General features: G+C 45.7%; 1 protein-coding gene across 5 annotated transcripts in view; it reads left to right on the forward strand.

Annotated features, from left to right (window-relative positions):
- Positions 1-21,822, forward strand: part of LOC147427025 (K(+) efflux antiporter 2, chloroplastic-like) — a 179,392-nt gene that overhangs the window by 11,571 nt on the left and 145,999 nt on the right. For all 5 annotated transcript variants that reach the window (XM_086499269.1, XM_086499267.1, XM_086499268.1 and 2 more), the window contains exons 5-6: positions 10,100-10,159; positions 10,323-10,442. In XM_086499269.1, the coding sequence (XP_086355395.1) occupies positions 10,100-10,159; positions 10,323-10,442 (180 nt within the window). The remainder of the gene's footprint in view (positions 1-10,099; positions 10,160-10,322; positions 10,443-21,822) is intronic.

Genomic DNA, 21,822 nt, shown 5'->3' on the forward strand with positions numbered 1-21,822 from the left:
CCTTCGTAGGGTCTAGCTTGACGCCTTCTGTAGAAATGATATAACCCAGATAAGTAACTTCAGTGAGAAAAAACTCAGATTTCTTAGCTGCAATGTACAACTGACACTTATCCAAACGGGTTAGTACCCTTTTGACATCCTTTTCACGTTGTTCCCATGATGCAGAAAAAATGAGAATATCATCTAGAAAGATGAACACACATACATCAACCATATCGCCGAAACGGCCTACCATGAGACGATTAAATGTACCCACGGCACCTGTCAATCCAAAAGACATAACAACATACTCCCATTGCCCTCGCTCTGTGCGAAAAGCAGTTTTGAAGATGTCGCCTTTGAATACCCGTACCTGATGGTATCCACTCTTGAGATCGACCTTACTGAAAACCTTTGTCCCATTGAGCCTATCAAGGATATACTTAATGCGAGGCATCGGAAACTTGTTCTTAACGGTCATCGTGTTCAATGCCCTGTAATCAACACACAAACGAGACGAACCATCTTTATTTCGGAAAAACAAAATAGGAGCAACAAAAGGACTTACACTAGGATGTATGAATCCTCGAGCCACCAACACCGTGAGTTGCCACTTTAACTCTTCCTCCTGTGGCATGTTCAAACGGTAGGGAGCCTTACTGACAAGCTGTGGTCCTTCCATAAGCTCGATGCGATGGTCCTCCGGCTGCTCAGGTGGGAGACGGGGTGAAAGATCATCCTGCAAAAAGAGATGCTTAAACTTGGTAAAAAAATCCGAATACCTGTCTGGAGCCTGAATGCTCTGGGAAACTGGAGCAGCATAGATGAATGCCGCTTGTGCTCCTCGTCAATTCACGCTTTACCTGCACATGAGAAATGAGAGGCAAAGAATGCAGACCTCCTCAACACGAATGATCATGGGAGAGTCAGTCTTGGCATTTAATATGAGAGTGTCTCAGTGTTGGCCTCCCAATCAATGAGAGGGTTATGCTCACGAAACCATCTAATGCCTAAAAGCTTATCACATCCTGAAAGAGGAGACACGAGAAATTTCCTACGGAAAGCAGCTTGTTGAACTGTAAACAACACATCAAGGCACTCTTTCGTGATGAGAGAGTCCATACCGGGAGCGAAGCCAGACACCTCGAGAGGAGATTTCTGACTAACCTCTAGGCGGGCTCTCTCAACAAGAGAGACACTAATCACATCATGCATACTGCCTGGATCAAACAATATGATAAACGCTGACCCTTTACATGACCATAACACTTCATGAGAGACTCATCAATGTGTGTGTTAGAGACATGAGAAGATTCAGCTTGGTTCATTAAAGTGCTTGTGGTTGCCTTAGGTTCTTTAGGTGGGGCTGTCTTAGGACAAGCCTTCTTAATGTGACCCTTGACGTGACATTGATAACATCTACCTTCCTTAGCATAAATCACTTGTTCTTCAGCCGTTATGTATCCTCCTACAATTCCTTGTGCGGCTTTTTCATCCGGGGTTAGCTTAGGTTTTGCAAGTGCTTTAGCTTTACCCTTAGATTCATTGTTAGAGTTCTTTTCCGAAGAATTAGAGGAAGATTGGCTAGAAGAGTTACAATTCTTACCATTCTTACCGTTCTTATCATTCTGAGGGTTCTGAGAAGTCTGGGAGGTACTTTGAGACGACTTGTTCTTCTTAGGTTTGGCCTTGTTGTGCTTCATCTCTTGGGAGAGAGCAATTGCTACCGCCTTGTTGAGATCTGAGGGGTCGAAGACTTCTATATCAAACTTGATATATTTGTCCAACCCAAAAAGAAAAGCCTCTTTGCGCTCATCATCCGATTTGTGTAATTGGGTGTCGAGCTGCAAAACATGGTTTGAAAAAGACATGACTGGCATACCATTCTGCTTGAGATTGCGCCAATCCTCTTTCAACCGCGCTAGGTACTGTGGTGGCATAAACCGTGCCTTGAGCTCGTCTTGGAAGTCGGCCAAATTGAAGGAAAGGGGAGCGTCTTCGTCGGCTTCCTCTAGGTGCGCGGCCAACTGTGCCTCTTGCCATGCGTGGTACCACTTAATGGCAATGCCGGCAAGGTACATGGCTGTCGTCAAAACCTTGCTATTACCCGTCTTCTTAGTTGTCGCAAAATAAGCATTAAATTGATGCAACCAAGAATGAATAACAGTAGCATCCATCTTACTGTCATACTTACTGAAAGTCAACTTCTCTGTGACTGGGTTGTTGGAGTCTGAATCTCGGCTTGCGCCACTCGATGAACCACCAACATCTTTGGCCGGCTCGAGTTTCGAGGTGAGAACCTGTCAGACCAACTCTTGCACGCGTAGGTCTCTCTGCACCTCACGCTGCGCCTCAAGTGCCACTCGTCTTTCTTCGGCCGCCAAGCGCGCTTGCTCACGCTCACGCTCAATAGCTGCCTGTCTTGCTTTGACTGCCAAGCGCGCTTCATCGCGCTCACGCTCCAAAGCTGCCTTTCTTTCTGCTTTTCTTTCTTTTCGTTCCTTGTTCGCCAAGCGCGTGTGTTCACGCTCGCGAATCATCCGTTCCTCTGAGGATGCTTGTCTTTCTTGGCGCTCACGCTACAAGGTAACGCGCTGCGCTTCTTGTTGGGCCATAGCAACGCGATTCGCTTCTTGTTATTGTGCCATCATGTCCATCATTGACTTGACCAAAGCCTCCATAGGATTTGGTACAATCTGTGGCGTAGATGGGGAAGGAGGAGGTTCAGAAAAACCTCCTTGGTGGTGAGATTCTTCTTCGCTACTTTCATTCCCATCACCCCCATGCGAAGTATTCATTCCGCTTCGGGTGATGACCATACAGTGAAGGCGTGGGTTCTTAAGTTCACGAGGAACTTGGGTTCTTGTGGGTATTGGTTCTTGAGTTTTTGAGGTTCTTGAGGGTCTTGAAGTTCTTGAGGTTCTTCTGTAGCTTGCAGTCCGTGTTAGAGAAGATCTTCTCTTCACCCGAGTTCTGCTCTTTTCTGCGGGCACGAGATGAGGCTAGACAAGGCCTTCTTTCTTGGGTTTCTTGTCACTCTTCAAAAACATGATTAGGAATCGACACGCCCAAGAGGACTTGGGTTACGTGCGAGCGCAACAAGCAAAAAAAATTCTTGTGGTTCTTTCCTTGAGTGATACAGAACACTGCCAAAGCTCTGATACCAATGTAAGGTGCAACGAAAGTGAATGTTGAACTTTGCTCAAGGTGAGTGCTCCGAACTGTGCTCAAGGTTCCTTTTACTTAGGGAAGGGAGATTCTTCCGTCCTTTAATGAGAAAGTGCAAGTGATTACAAACAAAGTGGATAAACCCTGTGAATGAAGGTGCTGAGACTGAGAGATAGAGAGAGAAGAATACGACACCAGACAAGTTGTCCAACCCTCCTCCAAGGGCCCCTCTCTCAATGGCGAGAGAGGTCTATGCTATTGATTGCACAAATCCGGTACAAGATGCTGATGCAAAGTGTGTCTAGGTTGGAGTCGATGGCGACGACGATCTAATGATTTGCTGACTGGAGAACGCTGATTTGGTGGTTTCAAACGATGCTTTATTTGCTGATTTGAAAAGCTGAAATCGCTGAAGTTTGCTGCTGCAAAAATGCCAACTCTGTTGGTACAAAACGCTGATCTGCTGCTAGCAAAAACGCTGGTTTGCTTGCTTAGTAAAACGTTGATTTTGTTGGCTTAAATCGCTGGCTGTTGGCTATGGAAACGCTGACCTACTGCCTATGAAAAACGCTGATGTGCTTGCTTCAAAACGCTGAGGTTTAGGGCTGGAAACGCCAGGGCTTCAAGGCTGAAAACGCTGAGGTTTAGGGCTGAAAACACCAGGTTTTTGTAGAGTTCCTTCTTGAGAGAGAGAGAGAGAGAGAGAGAGAGAGAGAGAGAGAGAGAGAGAGAGAGAGATGCTTGCTGCAAGGTCACTTGCCTGTGCACTTCCTGCTCTTCTGCCAGATTGCACTAGAGCTAGGTTTTCTTTTATATTGCCTTGGCTCATTTGCCCTACCCAGTTCCCAACAAAAGTCACTTAAAAATAATAAGTGAAAAATGGCTAAAATAGGGAAAATAGGTTTAATGCACTGGAAAATGCTCCTGATGGATTCTGATGGTAATGCTGATGATCATGCTGTGTGCAACCAGAAGATATGCATCTACTCTAAGTGCTTGGGCATGCACGGTCTGCGAGCAGACTCACAAAAGTGCCAGAACACTTCCTAAGCTAGGCTAACTGAACCCCTGTCATGAAGTAGCTTGTTCACATGCACATAGGGTTAGATGTGCACGTGACAAGGGTTCACTATGGCTGAGTCTACCCTTGATCTTTGGAGTCATGACATGTCAGTTGCAACGGAGTTGAAATGGTGAAGATCTAGTTTTACACTTCCACAAATTCTTTTCTGACTTTCCTTACGCTAGTGATTCCTTTTAGCTTGAATGATGGCTCCTTTTACTTTTCCCTGAAGAGAGGGAATGAAGGAGTGCGGTAGAGATGTGGGGAGAGAGAGAGAGAGAGAGAGAGAGAGAGAGAGAGAGAGAGAGAGAGAGAGAGAGGAGGATGACACCCGATGGGGTCCCAACCAACCCTCTCAAGGCCTTCCCACACCGTTGCCGATGTGGTATTTGTTTTAGATTGCATAAATGGATTGTACACACATGCAATACCTCAAGTGCAGACTCTACTGACTTGAATGATGATTGTTGCCGTGGTAACTCCTCAAGATGAGGCACCTCCGGGTCTGATTTGATGCACCTTTGGATCCTTTTCGATGTGGGATTGCGGATGGCCACCAAGGGGAAGATCTGGGGCTGAATTGCGCTCCCAATGTGAGGAATGAAGGACTGAAAACGCACATCTCGACGATGCCGATGATGGACAGCAATGGAGCACTTGATGCGAGCAAGGGAATGGCTGAGGGTAGACTGCTGAAGAACCGGACCGCACCTGGTAGAAGCTAGTGCTTGCAGATTGGACACATTCCGGCGACAAAATGGGCTAAAAGTGAAAACACTGCCTGATTTGCTATTGTGGATGTAGCACTAGGGCTGCAAATGCAAAACACTGGCTGCTCTTGCTGAAAACGTTGGGTTTAATCTGCATCCTCCAAAAACGCAAGGCTCTGCAATGCACTAGCGGTCCTTGACTTGCTCCAATTGATAGGCTGAGGGTTCCCTTTATAGGGCTGAAAATTGGGTTATAAACTTCTTTAGGCTTAGGTAGGGCAAACCGTCCACAAGACCTGACAAATAAATCATAAAAATGATTTATTAATAAGTTTGTCCAAGGGTGGTTTCTGGGTGAAATTGGCACACATCTGCCCACGTGGGAATCTAATCGACGTGGGGAATGGCTGGTTGGATTCCTCTAACTTAGAACTACATGCACGTCATGCCAGATGACCATCATAGTGTAACCACACTTGTCAAAACGCGTGTACAAACCATCTATGCAAGAGGGTATAGTAAAACCTAATCTAATGGACTTGTTCGAACATGCAGCTCCTTTGAACAGGCTCACAAAATTGCCAGAACTAGTCCTCCTAGGATTCTATACACTCCTATGTAGGAAGAAGGGAAAATTGGCTCTGGAAGTCGATGAAGCATGTCCACGTGGCACACAGAGTCATGTGCACTTGACATGACAAAAACCCTTCATGTTGAACTTCGTGTTGATGTATGCTCTTATGTGTGTGCGCGTGTGTTGTGTGTTGTGTTTGGGAGCGTATGTTAGTACCCAGTTCTACACCCAATGCCCTTTTTTGTGCGAGAATAGTAGGAGTACCCACAGACATTTATTAGGCTCAATAAAACCTTTTGCAAGATAGGCTTGTAGCTGCCTAGTGATCTGATCTCTCTCTCTTGAGCTGAATTATGAAGTTGCTGAGAAACGGGATGGCTACTGTGCAAAAGCTCTATCTTGGGATCAAGGTTGGGTCCACGAGATAGTGGAAGCCCATCTGGTAAATCTGATCGAAACACGTCAGCAAACTCTTGCAAAACAAAATCCAAATATCTGATTACAGTAGCATCATATCTGACAAGCAACATCAGGCTCACCTCGTAGCCACATAACCAATACGGGCTCATCCCCGAACCTGGGAGCCTACAGCAAACGGGCCAGCCTCTACCACAAGGCTTGGTGGATCCCATACCACCAAGCCCACACCGATATGGGTGTGAGGGTAGAGCTGACTAGGGCTTAGTGTCGAAGTGTGGTGATCACACAAGCTGCCTCACAAACGACGTTTCAATCCTATTTATAGGACTCACTCAAGAGGTGGCCATGTTCACACTTGGCCTGGACAGATGACATGGCAAAAGCGCTATACTTTTCCTACGTAGATTCTTTTTTCAAATTGCCTAGTGCCGAATTTATCTCATCGCAAATGCTTTTTAGCAGTCTGTAATTGTTGTAACTTAGCTTGCTTTTAGCTACTCTAGGTAGTGTGAGCTATATAAAGCTGCCTAGCCACAAGATCAATAAACAAATAAATATGGCGAGGGAGGCCAACACATCTCTGAGGGGATTTTTTTGTGTGCAGGTGACTGTATTTTATGGAGTTGGTTCCAGCTAGTTCTAATTTGTGTGGTTGTCACGGGAGACGGGCACCACGTGCCAATAGAAAAGAGCAAACTGAACAGACTTTTAGCACTCAATAACAACTAAACTGAAAGAGAGAGAGAGAGTGCACGACACACAGGACGGGGAGTGACGGAGTTCCACCACGAGAGAGCATTGGCCCCAAACCTTTGCGCCCCTTCCGGTATTTCTTTATGTTGCTTGAGCTTAGTACAATGCCGGTACTCGCGCCCTGCACCTTCACCTTGAAGAGTGCCAGAGACTGAGCCCTCTTCACATACTTAAAGGCCCTTGGCCTATCAGATACATGAAAAGCTTGAAACTCAAAAGCATGTGGCCCAAAAGCTGGCGCTGAAAATCAGCCAACGTAAATCACGAAAATCCATACAGGTTGCCACGTCAGCATTGTCAACGTGAAACGTGGAAATCTGTATAGGCTGCCACGTTAGCAAGTCAGCGCAAAATGCGGAATTGTGTACTGACGTGCCATTTCATCAGACTCCACTCAAGTCTTTGTGTGTGTGTGTGTGTCCCGCTTTATTTTAATGGCATTAGGTCCCTTGGGTCCCATGGGATGGGGTCTTGTATGTTGGTGGGAACTCGTCTCACTCATTGAGAGATGTTGAGAAATTTCAAGTTTTAATCTGCTAGGGTTTCTGTGGCAAGCATTTCAGGGTACCCCACTTTGCGAGAAGCTGCACTCCGAAGAAAGATACCTGGAGACAAGTAACTTCGGGCAAAAATTTTCTCGAAAGCATGCCAAGTCCTTGGAGTGTGCGGCTTGGTAGCTATAGACATCCACCACTATATGAACTACTTCTGAGAAAAACAGTGGCTTGAAAAAAAATCTTGGATCCTTCTCTTGCAAGTGATCTTTATGGCTTATGCCTTGTAAGACAGAGCGATGAAGACGGGAGCGCGCCCGATGCGTGATGAAGTAAGGGTGGGAGCGACTAATAAGTCCGGATTGGGGCACGAAGATTCTTTGATAAAATTTCCAGTAAACCTAGAAGCGCCATCGTGCTCCTTCTGCTCTTTGGTAGGACTGGTATGCTTTCAGAAAAGCACACGCCTGAAACTCTGATACTACTGTCACGGGAGACGGGCACCACGTGCCAGTAGAAAAGAATAGCCTGAATAGACTTTTAGCACTTCAATACCAACTGAATTGAGAGAGAGAGAGAGAGAGAGAGAGAGAGAGAGAGAGAGAGAGAGAGAGAGAGAGAGAGAGAGAGAGAGTGCATGGCACATGAGATGGGGAGTGGTGGAGTTCCACCCCAAGAGAGCATTGACCCCAAACCTTGGCGCCCCTTTCGGTATTTCTTTATATTGCTTGAACTCAGTACAATGCCGGTACTCGCGCTCTACACCTTCACACGAAAGAGTGCATGAGACTGAGCCCTCTGCACATATTTAAAGGCCCTTGGCCTTTGAAAAGCAACTACATAAAAAGCTTGAAACTCAAAAGCATCTGGTTCAAAAGCTGTCACGTGACACATCCAACCCTATGTGTCCGTGGACAAGCTACAACACGACAAGGGTTCAGTCAGTCTAGTCAGTCTAGATTTAGAAGCGATCTGGCACTTTTGTGAGTCTATTCGTAGACCCTGCATGTCCAGACACTTAGTGTATATGTATATCCTGTGGTTGCACACAACATGATCATAAGCATTCCCATTAAAATCCATCAGAATCCTTCAGGGGTATTTTCGAGTGCATTTAGCGTATTTTACCTATTTTGACATTTTTCACTTATTATTTTTAAATGACTTTTGTTAGAAAGTAGGTAGGGCAAATTGAGTAAGTTTGTATATAAGCAAACCAAAGCTAGCACTAAATGGAAGAAGAGGCAACAGGAGCTTGGCTCAACAAGCAACTTCTGAAGCAAGACCCCCCACAGCCTTGGCGTTTTTGCATCAAGCACCCATCGCCAGAACCTCTCAACCCTAGCGTTTCCATGCAAGATCCTCATCGCCATACCACCTCAGCGTGGCATTTTCTAGAACCCCCCAAGTCGCAACCATTTGCATAGCGTTTCCAACAGACCAAGCACCAACAAATTTCAGCCATTAGCGTTTTTGATACAACAGCGTTTTTGGACAGATTTCAGCCAGTAGCGTTAAGGTTGCAGATTTCAGCCTTTAGATCGGTCTCTCCATCCCCGTCGTCGTCAGCGATCTAGCCTAGACTTGCATCAGTCATATGCATTCAGTTTGTATTAGTTTGTGCAATCAATAGTAGACCACTCTTGCCAATGAGAGTGGGGCCTTCGGAGGAGGGTTTTACAACGTCTCTGGTGTCGTATCTCTCTTCTCTCTCTATCTCTCAATCTTATACACTTGCACGCACAATGTCCATTCACTTTGTTTGTGATCATAGCACTCTCTCATTAAGAACGGAAGGCTCTGCCTTCCATAAGAACAAAAGGAACCTTGGGCACAGTTCGGAGCACTCCTCTTGAGCAAAGTTCAAACATTCATTCCGTTGCACCTAATAAAAGCTGGCGCTGAAAATCAGCCAGCTTAAATCACGAAAATCGGTATAGGCTGTCATGTGAGCACAGGCAACGTGAAACGCGGAAATCCGTACAGATTGCCACGTCAGCAAGTCAGCGCAAAATGCGGAATTCTGTACTGTCTTGCCATGTCATTAGGCTCCACTCAAGTCTGTGTGCGTGCGCGTGCGTGCATGTGTGTGTGTGTGTGGGTCCCGCTTTATTTTAATGGCTTTAGGTCCCCTGGGCCCCATCGGACGGGGTCCCGTAAGTTGGTGGGAACTCGTCTTTAAAAATAGGCCACTCGGCAAGACTTTGCAAGTCGGTAAAACTTCTTCTGCTGCTCGTTCTTCTTAGGGTTTAGGCTCCTTCACCGGGATCTGCAGGTTGGCTACGTTCTTGAGTGGCTCGACACATCAGCAGTTTGTGATAGAGGTATCAAGTTGTGCAGTTTATCAGTGCGTGTTGGTAGCATGAGCTGGCGTCATCAGAATCAGGTCATAAGAATGGTGTTAGTGCAGCACCGGTTGTTCAGTAGCACCAGCCAGTTTCATCAGCATCGGGTGCGAAGAGGGGTTTTTAGTTATCACGTCCTGATAAGTCCCATGCATGTTGGCTCTATGTCTGGGTGGACATGGGGACTCGTTTGCAGGACTTAGCAGGACCTCTATGTTTGGATGGGTCCATAAGAATGTGCAAAAGACGCGTCTCGAAACTTGGTCATCAGATAAAGTAGAGCATAACATGTGCTCTTACAGAAACTTCAGTTTATCGGAGGTTGAACTTGAATTGTCCCATTGGATTAAAATAATTTAGGCCTGTCTCAATAGAAGAGCACCAGTGTGGGCAGCCAGCGTATGACACGAGCAGTGAAGTGTGTCTTTACTTCTAAAAGCGGTGATGTTTGCTTGCAGCTTGTCATGACTGTTTGTGATCAGCTGCTTATGTTGCTATTCTTTAAATATTACAGGGTCTCCAAACGCTTTTGCTGTGTTAACTTCAATTATCATGTTTATCATTTGGCACTTACCAAACCACATTGTTTGCAGCTCTCAGTTGAAAGGCTAAGCTCCATGAAGAAGTATGTTTTTGGGCTCGGCACATCACAGGTATGTGGATTCAGATTAGTTGCTGGAGATGTGTGTTTAGCTTTTGTTTTAACCTAGTGCCAGCTTAGGATTAGTACCTGCTGTTGCTTTGTTTACAAGTCACTTGGTTGATGTACTCAAGTTTAATTGTACATGATCTGATCTATGTCATGTGCTTTGCCAGGTGTTTGTGACAGCACTTGTCGTGGGTTTGGTCTGCCATTACCTGTTTGGTTTTTCAGGGCCTGCTGCCCTTGTTGTAGGCAATGGGCTTGCTCTTTCGTCAACGGCTGTTGTACTTCAGGTAATGCCTGATGCATCAAGTTTTTGCTCTGTGTGATCCAATCGAAAAACCCACCCTTGTGCATGCAAGCAAGTCCTCGTTTGCATTTATTTGGTCTGCCATTACTGACTAATAAACTGCTAATAGCACAGCTCTACCACTGAAAACTTTAAGCCACTCAATCTATCCAGCGTGCTCATTGGAAAGGTCACACTACATCAAGGACTTCTTTTGTAAAAATTGGTGATGTCATAGTGCACAGTGGAAGGGAGAGGGAAGCGATAGATCAGAAAGAGAAGAGGTGCCATCACTTATGATGATGAAACTGTAACTAACCATGAAACAGATTACTATGAATGTCTAGTACAATGATGGGTGTGATAGCCGGAAGTGGTGGGCAGGGCTGTACATGCTTTGGCTAGTTGTGAAGGTTAATGAACTAAGGACACATGAGCTCATGGCAACCGCTTCAAAGGAGTCTCAAGCAGTCCCCCAAAACTCCCAGTGAAGGACATAAAAATAAAAAAAATGGGAGCTGGGGTGTATGTCACAGACAAAAATCCCCATGCAGTGTGTACCTTGCCTGACCGGTGATGCAGGGCTACTCAGGTGTAATACTAGTGAATGAATAAAACCATGGTAAAATTCCTAGAGATGATCCTTACATTCGCCCTCAGTTGCGGCTGCAAAACTGGGGAAAGGAAAATGTTCCACTTCAAGAAGACTGGGAGCTCATGTTTAAGATCCTTGGCTCGTGATCTCTTATTTTTGAGCTCTGCTCACTCTGTAAGGTGGTTGGTTCGGAGGATTACTTCCAAGAATCAACTCTATAGTATGACTCTCTAGTCTTTCAAGAGGTAACTCACCAAGCAAACCCTCTGAGAAACAATCTGCATGAGGTTGGAGAAAATTCTGATACCGCCGACTGTGGTAATTTTGAAACGGTCGAAGCCGAAACAAGAGGGACTGACTCGCACTTAAGTTTAACGTGAAATGATCAATGACCACATCTCTACCCTTACTATTCTCCAATTGGAAATTTCTAGCCCGATAATCCACAATGACGCTGTTCTTGTGGTGTCAAGGGATCCCCAAGAGCACACCACAATCCTCCTAAGGAATGATATGGAAGTCCTCATGCCCAGTGTAACCCTGGCAATGCAAACGGAACTTGCCAATGAAAGGCATTACGGCGACCGCATGCTGTGCTGCGGCTAACATTGCATCCACAAACTACCTAACCCATCAAAAATCCCCACAACCCAATAAAAGTGAAAAAATGAAGTCACATCTAGCAAAATAGGGCGCCCACAGAAAAGGCCCACACGTGACCGAACTGGACAAATTCTAGGAAATTCCCCTCATGCCTAGGGACTAGTAGAACCTCACACGGCTGTGCACAGCCACAAAGAAGCCCTCTCTCACTAGATCTAGACGGGAAAGCCACGGGATGGCCTCCAAAATTAGCAGCTTCTCCCTCAACTACCTCAGCTTCTTTAACTTTTCTGATCCTCCCAATGCATTTATTTCTAGGGGGCCTTGGCAAGTCAGCTGGCATCAAAACGGTGAGCAGTGTATTTCCATTCTCATTTCCTACCTGTTCCAAATCCGTCTGGTCTTTCATGATCATAGAATCTACTCATGAGATTTCCGTGCACATTATTCAAGATGAAGGATTCTGGATTTGAAAGAACCGTTTTGATCCTCCTCTCTGGTGCCTTCATTTCTTACATATTACATCATGCTTACAAAAAAAGACCCCATGGAAAAGGCTTGATCTGGCGCAGTTCTTCACCTTTTTGTGTCACTGTGCTACCTGTGCAAAAGAACGATGGATATTGGAGGATGTGTATAGATTATTGAGCTCTTAATAAGATTACCATCAAGGAGAGGTTTTCATTACCCAGGGATCGATGATATACTTGATAGATTACACGATGATATACTCGATAGATTACAGGGTTCTGCTTGTTTTAGCAGTATCGATCTTTCATCATATCATGATTGCTTTTGGAGATGTATACAAGATTGCGTCCAGGAAATCCTTTGGATTGTACGAGTATTTGGTGATGCCTTCTGGTCTCACAGATGCTCATGCAATGTTCAACAGGATGATGGTTGTGATCTTTCGAGAGCATGGACTGTATGTGGGCACATTCTTCAATGATATCATCGTTTTCTCTAAATTCAAAGAAGGGCATCGAGAGTGTTTGACTTAAGTGTTCAAGGTGCTGCAAGAACATAGATTGGTACTCAACGGATAGAAGAGCTACTAGAGATACACCTCTTGGGACACATTGTTTCGTGAAGACTTCAAGGGTGTTAGCATGGATCCAACGAAAGTGGCGGCTATTTGTGATTGACCTATCTTGTGTACATGATGTGAGGGGCAGGCTTGTGTGGCCATGCTGGTGCTTGCGGGGGCATCCATGGCCTACACATTGGGTAGGTTGGAGCCATAGATCTTGTTGGAGAAGTAATCGGGAATGTCATCAAGGGAGATGAAATCAGGAGTTCCATGATCAAGGCTCAAGGCTGGAGCTGAATATTGGAACTGTCACGTGACACATCCAACCCTATGTGTCCGTGGACAAGCTACAGCATGATCAGGGTTCAGTTTAGTCAAGTCAGTCTAGATTAGAAGTGATATGGCACTTTTTGTGAGTCTATTCGTAGACCGTGCATGCCCAATCACTTAGCATAGATGCATATCCTCTGGTTGCACAACATGATCATTAGTATTCCCATCAGAATCCATTAGAATCAGTTAGGGGATTTTTCGAGTGCATTTAGCCTGTTTTTCCTATTTTTTACATTTTTCACTTATTAATTTAAGTGACTTTCCAACAAAGGTAGGTAGGGCAATTTTGCTAAGAAAATATATAAGCAAACCAAAGCTAGCACTATTTGGAGAAGAGGCAGCAGGAGCTCCACGCTCAACAGGCAACTTCTCAGCCCCCCCCCCCCCCCCCCCCCCCCCCCCGAGGAGACCTAGCGTTTTGCAGATCCAGCATCACCTAGCGTTTTCACCTCAGATCAGCCAGCGTTTTGCCTTTGCAGATCCCGGCAACAACAGCACTTCAGGTTAGCCTAGCGTTTTTGCATTTGCAGAGCCACGGCGACAAAAGCAGAGATTTTCAGCCCTAGTGTTTTTGCATCTGCTACCCAACCTAGCGTTTTGCAGATTCACCGCGACGGAAAGTCAAGGAACATCAGCGTTTTCAGTTTTCAGCAGTTAGTACCCGCAGATCAAGTCTCGAACCTCGCAGATCTCACCTTCCCGCACCAGCTCCTCGCCGCACGGTTAGTTTCTGCAAGGTTTACAGTTTCAGCCCGGAAAACGCAGATTTCAGCATCTGCGTTTTCAGCGCGTCGTCGTCGCATTGTCTCCATTGACATCGTCACCGACATAGAGTCAGAATTCAACAAATAGAAGATTCGCAGATTTCAGCCCATAGCGTTTTTGGACAGCAGTAGAAAGATTGCAGATTTCAGCCCTTAGGTTGACTTCGTCATCCCCGTCGTCGTCGTCAACATAGCCTAGACTTGCATCAGTCACTTGCATTCATTTGTACTAGATTGTGCAATCATAAGTAGACCACTCTCGCCGCCGAGAGTGGGGCCTTCGAAGGAGGGTTTTACAACGTCTCTGGTGTCGTATCTCTCTTCTCTCTCTATCTCTTAGTCTCATATACTTTCACGCACAGTGTCCATTCACTTTGTTTGTGATCATAGCATTCTCTCATTAAGAACGGAAGGCTCTACCTGCCATAAGAACAAATGGAACCTTGAGCACAGTTCGGAGCACTCATCTTGAGCAAAGCGCAAACATTCATTTCGCTGCACCTAACATTGGTATCAAAGCTTTGGCAGTGTTCTGTATCACTCAAGGAAAGAATCACAAGAATCACAAGATTTGTTTTTGCTTGTTGAGGTCGCATGAACCTAAGTTTGCTTGGGCGGGTCGATTCCTAATCGTGTTTTTGAAGAGTGACAGGAATCCCAGGAAAGAAGGGCTTGTCCAGCCTCCCCTTGTGTCTCTTTTCACTCATTGAGAGCGGACCGTGCACTTAGCGGCCGGCCAATCGACGTGAGGTGGGAAAAAGCAACCTTGGTGTGTGCGCAAGGCCGCCTAGGGGTGCGCCCGTAGAAAGGAGTAGAACTCGGGTGAAGAGAAGATCCTTCTCAAACGCGGTTTGCAAGCGAAAGAAAACCCTCAAGAACCTCAAGACCCCCAAGACCCCCAAGAACCCAAGTTCCTCGTGAACTTAAGAACCCAAAACCCCAAGAACCCACAAGAACCCACGACTTCAGAATGGTCATCACTCGAAGCGGAATGGATACTTCGCTTGGAGGTGATGAGCATGAGAGAGGCAAAGAAGAATTTTTCCCACCAGGTGCTTTTTCCGACCTTTCCCCTTGCCCATCTACGTCAAGGATTGCACTAACTCCTATGGAGGAGTTGAAGCAGTTGTTTTAAGGAAAGACAGTTAGAACGCGAAGAAAGAAAAGCAGAAAGAAAGGCCTACGAAGAACGAAGGGCAGCCATAGATCGTGAATACAAAGATGGAATGGCAGCCATAGAGCGTCAGTACGACTTGGAAGAAAAAGAAAGTTAAGCCAAATTTGATCACGAGAACAAAGCAAGCCAAGCCGAATTTGATCGCGAGAACAAAGCAAGAATGCAAGAGATGTTGCGACTTTTTTCTCAAGTGCAGGCACAGATGCAAGATATTCAGGAAAAGGAGACTCTCTCAGTCTCTTCTTCTCCACAGCATGATACAAAGTATTTGCATGATGATAAGCATGATGATTTGATTGACAATGATCAACATGATGATTTGGATGATAAAGACAAGCATGATGATTTGCATGATCAAGACTGTGATTTCTCACAAGCATGATGATTTGCATGATCAAGATGTGATTTCTCACAAGCATGATGAGTTGCATGAAGAAGATGTGATTGTTCACAAGGATGATGTGTTAATTGATGCTTTTTCTAGAGAAGCTAACCTCGTTGCAGATTCGATCAATCACGAAGAATCGATCTTGGCTCTCGAGTCGAGCTCCAAAGAACCCCCACACGACGATTCGATCAAACACGAAGAACCGATCTTGGCTCTTGAGCCTAGGTCCGCAGAACCCTTACAGGAAGTATTATGTGTTCGCATGATTGATACGCACGCATTGTTTGAATGTTTCATTCGTGATCGTTTTCTGTATTTTAGTCAATATCTTTATGTGATCCCTTTTCCTAGGCATGACATATTGTATGTTGAGCACGTTTCTCTCATGAATGAGCACGGATGTATGCGGATTTTTCATGAAAAGTTGAAAAGTATGTATGTAAGGAAGTCATATTCCATGTCTCTTCCTTGGCATGACACAGATTCCGAATGAGCACATGAAAGTATGAGCACCAAGCGTGGGCATTTCCATTGTGTTTTGCAAGAGTTGATTGCTCTAGATCAAAAGAGAAAGATTCGATCTCATTGTTTGCATGTGTTTGATGAACGGTTTGTCACTCCGTCTATTTGTTCATCTACATTGCATGCACAGTCTTTGAGGAAGACAAGATTTTTTCCACTCACTCTACATGGAATAGATATGTTCATGTTTTTGTGTTGGAAGTGGTTTCATGAATTTTCAGCCGTGGAGATTCTTGAAGACGGAAGAAGCATGACACTCGACGAAGTTGAAGCATTGAAGGAGCCACAGAGGACTTTGTGTCGCTTTCGACGCAGCCCAAAGAAGCAAGCGTTGCAGACCTTTATGAAGTTCAAGTACCGCACGACCCACACATCAGAGTGGATCGGCGAAGAGTCCCTTCCAGGATTCCGGATGCTCTTGGCGATCTCCCCCGACGCGATACAGTTCGGTACTAGTACCTCACTTTGAAAAGGAGGGGATGTCACTTGACACATCCAACCCTATGTGTCCGTGGACAAGCTACAGCATGATCAATGTTCAGTTCAGTCAAGTCAGTCTAGATTAGAAGTGATCTGACACTTTTTGTGAGTCTATTCGTAGACTGTGCATGCCCAATCACTTAGCATAGATGCACATCCTTTGGTTGCACACAGCATGATCATTAGTATTCCCATCAGAATCCATTAGAATCAGTTAGGAGATTTTTCCAGTGCCTTTAGCCTATTTTCCCTATTTTTGACATTTTTCACTTATTAATTTTAAGTGACTTTCCAACAAAGGTAGGTAGGGCAATTTTGCTAAGAAAATATATAAGCAAACCAAAGCTAGCACTATTTAAAGAAGAGGCAGCTGGAGCCCTACGCTCAACAGGGAACTTCTTAGCAGACCCCCCCCCCCCCCCCCCCGAGGAGACCTAGCGTTTTGCAGATCCAGCATCACCTAGCGTTTTCACCTCAGATCAGCCAGCGTTTTGCCTTTGCAGATCTCGGCAACAGCAGCATTTGAGATCAGCCTAGCGTTTTTGCATTTGCAGAGCCACGACGATAGAAGCACAGATTTTCAGCCCTAGCGTTTTTGCATCTGCTACCCAACCTAGCGTTTTGCAGATTCACCGCGACGGAAAGTCAAGGAACATCAGCGTTTTCAGTTTTCAGCAGTTAGTACCCGCAAATCAAGTCCCAAATCTCACAGATCTGACCTTCCCGCAGCAGTTCCACGCCGCACGGTTAGTTTCAGTATCTGCGTTTTCAGCGCGTCGTCGTCGCATCGTCTCCATCGACATCGTCACCGACATAGAGTCAGAATTCAGCAGATAGAAGATTCGTAGATTTCAGCCCATAGCGTTTTTGGACAGTAGTAGAAAGATTGCAGATTTCAGCCCTTAGGTCGACTTTGTCATCCCCGTCGTCGTCGTCAACATAGCTTAGACTTGCATCAGTCACTTGCATTCATTTGTACCAGATTGTGCAATCATAAGTAGACCACTCTCGCCGACGAGAGTGGGGCCTTCGGAGGAGGGTTTTACAACGTCTCTGGTGTCGTATCTCTCTTCTCTCTCTATCTCTCAGTCTCATACACTTGCACACACAGTGTCCATTCACTTTGTTTGTGATCATAGCATTCTCTCATTAAGAACGGAAGGCTCTACCTTCCATAAGAACAAAAGGAACCTTGAGCACAGTTCGGAGCACTCATCTTGAGCAAAGCGCAAACATTCATTCCGCTGCACCTAACAAGACCATCCATGGATAAACGCAGGCGCGCGTGTACTCTTTTTATTTTGTAAATCATGATTTAATTTACAAGTGGGAAACCTCAAAACGAGGAAAACCCACAGTAAAAAATACAATAAGCGGAGCGTTGTGATGCTTTGAAAGCTAGAAGCAATCGAAGAAAATCCTGTAAGCTTCAAGAGACATATCTCCCACATCATAAGCATCATGCAGGGTTTGTCTGAGCGAAAACTTGAAGTAAGAGAAAGGGTCAATTTGTAATGCATGAAACATGCGAGAGTTGCACTAGTGCCATATGGTCCACATGACCCAAAATCTGACCCAACTGAAGAAGATCTCAAACCGAGACTGTGACGGTTGAGGAACTCCAAAAATCCAAAACCGTCTATGAAAGGTTCCAGACGGGAAACGAAGGCGCAGAGCAGAGGACACATGCCTGATGAAAGTCCGCGAGCAGCGGCAATCCCAAAGCAAATGCTTGACATACTCGTCAGCCCCAAGACATTGGACACAACGAGCAGGAGCAATGCGTCGTGCATGCAACAAAGTATCAACCGATAGAGCACCCACCATGCATCTCCACAAGAAAATGTGTTCCTTGAGCGGTAAGTGATTTTTCCAAATGCGAGTGTTTTTTGCCACCACAATTGAGATTTGGAGAGTGACCACAATTGGTTTCCATGAGCGACAATCCATGCATCAGACTGTAGCAAGGCAATCAGAAAGCCAAGAGTCCCCAAGCAGTGGAGGTACTGGAGAAACGTCTGTAAGTAGTTGCCGAATTGCTGCCACAAATGTCGATAATGAGCTCCCAACTCATAACAAAGAGTAGCAACCGGAAAAGAAAGCCCTTTTTGCGAAAGAAAGTAAGATTGTTGGGGACAGCGCTGAACCAAAGTAAGAGAGAATGCTTTGCTCCAATGGATGCTCTCCAACTGAAGTTAGTTTCTTGGGGAGATTGACGACCATGCCAGGATAAGTGCAAGGTAACAGCCTTCCAATCGGCAACAAGAGATGAAGTGAAGGGACATATTGGAATATGGCCATCCAATTGCCCAACCAAAAATGACATCCCAATACGAAGGATGCCAATGACCAAAAGATTGCGTGAAAATGCCATCACATAAATGTGAAACCATGAGCATCCATGGCTGTCTCTGGTCCACCTACGTAGGCAAAAACATAGCTTTTCAAGCCAAAACATACCGACGTAAATCCAAATTATTAATCCCTCCCAGCCGCTTAGGCGTGCATAACTTATCGATTGATAGAAACCGCATTCCTTTCTTGTGGAAGGAAGTATGCCAAAAATGTTCCAACATGCATGACATAAGAGACCCAAGGCGCCGTTGGGGCCAGCATAAAAGTGGCAAATAGAACTGCACGCAGGCCATCATTATTCTTTGGACAATTCTGAGTTGCACATCCAATGGCCAGGTTAACAATTTCCAATAGCTAAGCTTTAAGTGCATTCTTTGGAGCACCCATTCAAGTTCTGCTTCGCGGACACATTCCAACTGATTCGATATCCCAGATGGCGTACTATGGTCCGAGGGGGAACAATCTTTCCTGGCTATAAAAGCCTATGCGTATGCCAATTGAATTCCTTCATAGGCAACAACTTGGATTTACGAAAGTTAACATGCAATCCAAATGCCAAGCCAAATAAATGTAGAGCATGCATAATTTTGCTGCCAGGGGCAATAAAAGTGAACACCTCTCTCACTCGCTCGAGAAGAAGCGCCTACAAAGCTTGTTTCCATCATGACAAGTTGTTGTTTCTCTCTGTTTTTAGTCCATAAACATCCTAGACGGGGTTGTTTACGAGAAGGAACCTGAGAACACCCCTCTTTTGTGTGTATGATTGGAAGAGAGGATTCTTTGTGTGGAGCTCTCTTCCGAGAAGTTGCTTTTCAAGAACGGAGTTGCATTCCGAGTGTCGAGACTTCAAAGGTAACGCTTTTCATGTTTTGATATGTGAGTGTTTGCTTGCAGGAGTACTCCCTCTCTGCGAGAAGTAGGAATAGTAGAGAGCACGAGCCTTTGCATGAGAAAAGCGCTATGAGGAACCAGAGCCAGCCCAAGAGCTTTGCACCGTGAATTTGGGAGTAGATCCATGGATTTGAGAGTGGTAGACTCTCGAGTTGGCTCCAGGACAGCAGATTTGTTCTGCAGGAAGAGGACTCTAAGAGTAGAGTCAAGGAAAAGAGTTGTAGGGATGCCATGCCCTGAGTCTGGAAGGTAAGATCAAGAGCCGAGAACCTTGGTTCTCGAAAATTGTGAATAAGGAACAAATAGGTTCATGCCCTAAGAATAGGAAGCCGAGGCTTCCAAGTACCATCGAGTCTAATTCTAGAACGAACGTGGTAATACGTTCGATTCAAGTGCTTGTATAGACTTCTCCTCAGTAATAAAGATACTGTTGGGGGGGGGACCCATCTTTTGGTCCCAGTACTGTGTCGGTCTTCTCCCTCGTCTCGTTTGGTTGAAAGTTTATTTATTTTCAGCTTGTTGATTATTCGTGTGCGCTCCTATTTGTGACAATGTCTCGAGTAAAAATAATCCAAGACATCTTTGATCTTGATAAATCATGACCCTAGATAGTGATCCAAAACCCTCTCTAGAGAGCGAGTGAAATCGCCCCGTATCTCGTAGTACACTGGATAGTGACATCTAATGCAACTTTGTCTCAGGCTCCAAATGGCATAGTTGGCATATCCTAGCTTCTGCAAGTATCCGCCTAAATTTTTGTGGATTCGTCCAGTCAGTCCCAGTTTCTCTCAGCGACAGGTGTTAGGGAGTGAGGGTTGTTTTCTGGCTGTGCACGGTCAATGTGAGGCAGGTTTCTCATGTCAGGTTGTGTCTAGCCATGTTTATCCTTGGGTTTTGGCTTGGTTCCATGGCCATCTGTGTTCTTGCAGGCTGGGAATATTGTTCCCCAACCTTGTCATATTTTTCCCCCCAAGCCCTAGGGGCATGTGTTGCCCTCTCTCATTATTCTCCTAGTTTCCCCATTTGAGTCATGGGGTTGGAGGTTTGGGTCGGGAGGCCAAGATTAGGGCATATATATGCAATAGGGGGGGTCACCTTAGTCACACACATAGCGGAGCCCGTAGGAGGGGGCGCCCCTTAGGGGGCAACCCTTGGGGCAAATCTGGACCTAGCTGGCAGTGAGTGGAGGCCATTCAGTGTTCACCTAGCGTTTTTTGCCAACTGATCAGCGTTTTCTCAGTTCAGCCCTAGCGTTTTTGGTGGGCAGCATGTGCAATGCATGGACATCATCTCTACGATGCCGTACCACCTCATGGCAGCCTTTCATAGCCCTTGTGATCATGTAGTGGCAGGGTTTCTCATCTGAGATCCAGATCCACATCTAGATCTAGCCTGGAGGAGATGCACCAGATCTATGCTCTCAGAGCATGTTGGAGGTGATGGCCATGTTGAGACCGTGACAGTGGTCTCGTGTGTATGCAAGGTCAGTAGCAGTCGTAGTTGAGTGTACCTCGGGTCTATCCAGTTGGCATGTCAGTTCTATGCCGGACCACCCTTGGTCACTTGTGTGAGTAGATTATTACTAGCATGGAGAGTCTCTCTCTCTCTCTCTCTCTCTCTCTCTCTCTCTCTCTCATTTTCTCAGATGTCTCGTCTCTTTCTCCCTCAATGATCTCTCTTCTCCACAGGTGTGCCTTGTTCATGTGTTTGGCATTGCACGTGTTCTAGATCGGAGTCAAAGTGTCCACGGGATCACGAGCTAGTTCTTGTCTTTATTGCATCTTCCGCTGCAACCTCTGACACACCGGACAATGACATGTAATGCAGCTTTGTCTCATGCTCTAAATGGCATAGGTGGCATATCCGAGCCTCTTCAATTATCCCCGTAAATCTACTAGTCTCGACCTAAAGCTGATATGAAGGGGTGCATAGCTGACTAATAGCGCACCGTATCGCCCGAGAGAGAGAGAGAGAGAGAGAGAGAGAGAGAGAGAGAGAGAGAGAGATATGATGATGATGATGATGTATTTACGTCCTCGAGGGGCCAAAATGACCCATGGGACCCAAAATCTCATATATGAGACTCCCCCCTTCCCATGTGAAGGAGGGGGCGTGTCATGATTTTGTGGTGATTTTGTTTGTGAGTGTGGTGTGATGTTCTAGCACTTTGGCAAGATAGATGCCTAGTGCTACTGGAGAGGGATGTGTTCTTGAGAGAAGCTCCTCAAATGTAGTACATCCTT

This window comes from Adiantum capillus-veneris, chromosome 24 (genome assembly GCF_014529385.1).
Source record: "Adiantum capillus-veneris isolate H3 chromosome 24, ASM1452938v2, whole genome shotgun sequence".
NCBI lineage: Eukaryota > Viridiplantae > Streptophyta > Polypodiopsida > Polypodiales > Pteridaceae > Adiantum > Adiantum capillus-veneris.